Source organism: Echinops telfairi, unplaced genomic scaffold, assembly GCF_000313985.2.
Source record: "Echinops telfairi isolate 266 unplaced genomic scaffold, ASM31398v2 ScPeMD7_7469;HRSCAF=8507_0, whole genome shotgun sequence".
In the NCBI taxonomy this organism is placed as follows: Eukaryota; Metazoa; Chordata; class Mammalia; order Afrosoricida; family Tenrecidae; genus Echinops; species Echinops telfairi.
Window position 1 is genome coordinate 47,845,640 of NW_022111372.1, and position 4,782 is coordinate 47,850,421.

General features: G+C 41.1%; 1 protein-coding gene across 1 annotated transcript; it reads left to right on the top strand.

The window, feature by feature from the left end:
* The first annotated feature begins 770 nt into the window (after positions 1 to 770).
* On the top strand, positions 771 to 1,703 carry LOC101647043 (putative olfactory receptor 2W6). The gene has a single exon (XM_004697176.1). It carries the CDS (start codon positions 771 to 773, stop codon positions 1,701 to 1,703), a length of 933 nt encoding a protein of 310 aa, XP_004697233.1.
* The last annotated feature ends 3,079 nt before the right edge of the window (positions 1,704 to 4,782 follow it).

Sequence of the window (4,782 nt, forward strand, 5' to 3'; positions counted from 1 at the left end):
CACCAGAAGATGGCCACTTGGTTGTCCCAAGGCTTATCCAATAGGGCCATCAGAAGGACAAAGGGACCACGCAGCATGATGCTGCTAGGACACGGAATCTGCCAGAGGCTTAATGTGGTGTTTGTGAGCGGCCTCTGAAGGAGATAAACCAGCCCAAAATGGAGAACTGGAGCGCTATGGTGATTGTGAAGAATTCACACATTTTCCATGGGAAAAGAATGGCTCTTCAAATACCTGACAGGCTCAAGGAGTAAGACGCTATCTCGGGACAGTAAGCGCTTCCTTCTGTCCCTTTGCCCTCTTATCCATGACCCACATGGGAGAAGCCTGTCGTCACCGATGATGTACTGGCAAAGAAGGATTAGAACCAGAGAGAAGCTGCCGTAGTCATTTCCCAAGCACAGGCTTTGTGGGAAAATAATCTAGCTGGGATGAGATGAATTCACAATGTCAAACGACACTCTGAGATTTTAGTATTCATGGGACTTGGGTTTCAAATGACTAAATTGAGATTCTGCTTATAATAGAAAGTAATTGTAACACTTTCATGATTGTAGAGATCATGAGTTTGCTGGAGATTTTACCCAGTGTCAAGAGAAAATCAACTCGAAGAGACAGGAGGAAATGAAGATAGAGTAGCGTTTAAGTTACATTCAGGAGTCACGCTTGTCACAAAAATGACAGTGTATGTGTTAGTTACCCATCCTTTCCCCTTAAATCCCACTGCAGATGGCATTTGGTCTCCCTCAATCGTAGGTGTTGAAGAGGAGATGGCAACAACGAATGCCAGTGCAGATGGGGATTTCATCTTAGTGGGCTTCTCCGAGCGGCCTGACTTGGAGCTGAGTCTCTCCCTCTTTGTCCTGACATTTTACACCATAACCATTTTGGGTAATGTGACCATCATCCTACTCTCTATCCTAGATGCTCGACTCCACACACCCATGTACTTCTTCCTCAGAAACCTCTCTGTGCTCGACCTCTGCTTCACCACCAGCATTGTGCCCCAGATGCTGGTGAACATGTGGGGAAGCAACAAGAAGATCAGCTATGCTGGCTGCATGGTTCAGTACTGGGTAGCCTTGGCACTTGGCTCCACTGAATGTGTCCTGCTTGCAGTAATGGCAGTGGACCGCTATGTTGCAGTATGCTGGCCTCTGCGCTATCCGTCAATCATGCACCCCAGGTTGTGCCATCTCCTGGCAGCAGCTTCCTGGTCCTCAGGCATTGCCAACTCTGTCCTCCAGTCGTCCATGGCCATGATGCTGCCTAAATGTGGAAACCGTCGTGTGGACCATTTCTTCTGTGAGCTCCTGATCATTGTTAAACTTTCCTGTGTTGATACTGGCCCAACAGAGTCTAAAATGTTTATCGCTAGGCTCATTATTCTAGGGATGCCCGTCTCCATCATCCTGACCTCTTATGCGTGCATTGGCAAGGCAGTAGTGAAAATGCGCTCTGCGGAGGGAAGGAAAAAAGCTTTTGGGACTTGTGCCTCCCATCTGATGGTGGTTTCACTCTTCTATGGGACAATTATGTTTTTGTATCTGCAGCCCAAAGACAACTACTCCCAAGACCAGAGCAAAGCCCTGGCGGTGCTGTACATGATCCTTGCACCTACCCTCAACCCCCTGATCTATACTCTGAGGAATAAGGATGTGAAGAAAGCAGTCAGGAAGGTGCTGGGGAAGGAGCAGGGTTAGGAAAATCAAGGGCGGCAAGAAGCGGTGAGGCACAGTTAGGGGTGCACTTCCTGTAACGGCACTCGTCCCGTGTCTCTGTGGAGTAGAACCGAGTATCGATCTTCTGAGTTCTAGCCTCTGCCTATTTTGAGGGCTCTTTCAGAATGAAAATTCATCAGCAGAAAATTAGCCATTCCTGAACTTGATCAAGGACTTTCTCACTGATAAGTAATTCTAGATACCTCCACGAATGCTTTTCTATTCTCAATATATAGAGTATAACTTATTCAAATGCTACCAGCTATCTGCCCAGATGTTATGATAACACGATGGTAAATGTATTTATTGAAGCAGCTGTAGCTTTATGCTCATCCTTGTCTCACAGCTAAGGCAGTTAGGACATAGTAAACGTCAGAGGATTTGTTCAGTGTCTTCCAGTGGAACGCATGTTTACTGTGGGTAACTATATGTAAAATAAGAATAAAGGATAAAAAAATGAATAGACAAGATTATTCAGGACATTCACATAGAGGGCCAAATTTTACCTAGTTTTGAACACATTTCTAGAGGAGATATTTGATTAATAGAAAACAAATATTATTGGGAATGTAAAATAGTTTGTAAATTTATTGATTATGAAAGCAATAATTGAATAAAGAGAACTTAAGTAGAAAAAATGTTAGTTATCTCAATGAGTGGTCCCTACTCAACTCCATAGAAGAGAAGTGAAGTATCAAAAACTACTCTTTTGAGGGAAGAAATGAAAGCAGCCTGAGTCAATGGCTTGATTTATATTTTTACATCTAGAGGGCATCATGTGACAATTTCTCTGAGTTCCACACTCCTTATTAGCATTCACAGATTGCCCAGTCATTGTGTGGCCCAGGATGGGAGTCGGGTTCATTCTGACTGTCTGAGACATGGCTCAGAGCTGGCAATGGCAATACTTTTAAGTGGAGGGTCTATTGATTAACCCCCGGCTTGAGAAAACCATTTCCCTTCTTTCCCAAAAGAGCAAAGTCATTTCTCATGTTGCTCTGGATGTCATGCACATCAATCAATTAGGATGAACTGAGAAAACTATTTTTTGTCCTTTTTAAATTACTCATCCATATGTTTACATTTTGAAATTATGTAATAGATGTTAGTTGAATGAATGGATACTACAAGAAATTTGTACAATATGGAAGCATAAGCTTTAGAATGCTCTAAAACATCTTTGTGCTACTACATACATGTCAATGACATAAAATGGGAATTTTGTATTAACAAGTGCCTGAAGGTGTACATTGAAAATAAAGGTACTTTATAGAGGACTGGCTGTAGCTATCTTTATCCGACTTCCTAATAGCCACACTGAGACACGAGAGGCAGGAGCTACTTTAAATATAAATCACTGCTGAAAAAGAGAAAAATAATATTTTTATCAACTTTTCAATTAGAGCAGTGGTTTTCAACAGGGGATAATTTTAGCACCCAGGAGACATCTGACATTGTCTGGAGACATTTTCCGTTGTTTTCATAATGAGGAAAGGTATGTTTTGTTGGAATCTAGAGGGTAGCAGAGGCAAAGGATACTGATAAACATTGTACACGTTACAGAACAGTCTCCTACAAGAAATAATTACTAATTATTCAGTCCCCAAATTTAGAAGTGCTGAGACTGAGAAACCTTGAATTAGAGAAATAGCTGTTATTGATGCTCCAATCAAAGGCATTAAAATGGCTAAGGCATCTTATTCATGGCCATGGGGTGGGTTGATGACATCTGAATTGTTATGAAGTTAGTGTGCATCTTATCAAAAAGGTTCTAACTAGGAAAACAGATAGCACTCGAAGTATTTATGATGGTGGTTATTTAACGCAGAGGGTTGACACAGTGATTAGCAACAACATGCTACTACGAACAACCCTGGATTTGAGTGATAGAGGGATGCGGAGGTAGCACAGATCCAAAAAGATAGGGTCACCTGGCAGAAACAATACGTAGTATGGGAGGCATTGGTGCCATCTGAAGCACAGTGGGAACAAGTGAAATTTTGCTGCCTCCCTTTATTCTGTCCTCTAATAATCTGTGGATCTCAGGGATGGGAATGCAGTGTGCAAGTTCATCAATGCTCTTGATCCCAACTCACCACAAAATTAAGCAGATCAGCGGAAGGACAAGAAATATATATGGATACAAACAGGCTCAAATTTCAGTCTAACCTTCTCTGTATACTTAACTAACATGTAAATCCAGACGTCTGCCTAATACAAAGCAACGCTCCATCTTTCTTAAGATAGGGACCCTGGGCCAGATTAGTCACAGTGCCCATCTCAAGTCTATGGGAGTGCTGTTTATCTCAACTTAGGTAATCCATACCATCCTTTTCACCTGGTGTAAGTAACTGGTCAGGGTCTGTTGACCTGTGAATGAAATAGAAAACAATTTGTTATTTTTTACATTAAAATACCCACCATCTTTATTTCTATGATTGGTCATAAGTCCAATGTTGGTATTGATTTAAATAAAAAATTTTATATGGCCCAGCTCATGTTACCATTGCTTTAAATTACCACTTAAATTGGTTTTAGTGGTGAGTTGATCGAAATTTCCGTTTCTGGAAGGTATGAGACCATTGTGACTGCCTTCATTGGACTGCGGTAGTCTTCCTTTGATATTAAATATCCAACATGAGATTGAGAAGTTCTGAATTAGAGAAATTGATGTTATAGATGATTCCATCAAAGGCATAAAATGACTAAGGCATCTTATTTATGGAATTGGGGTGAGCTGATATGAATTTTTGTTAGATTAGTGCTTATCTTATGTCAGAAAGGGTCTAACTAGGATAATAGAAATCACTTTAGGTACTTACAATAGACTGTTTAAGAAGTTACAATTTATTAAAAATAGCTCCAGAGAATTGCATGGCTTCAAAACCTGGCTGTCCTTGTACCCATGACATAGCAACAAGCCTATTTCTCCTTGGTAATTGGGATTATTTACCTCAGACAAGAAATTAATACTCTTAACTAATTACTCATCTGGTAGCATCATGATGTGAAGGGTCTACCATAACCAGGTGAAATAAAACCATTGTTGTGTCCACTGGTA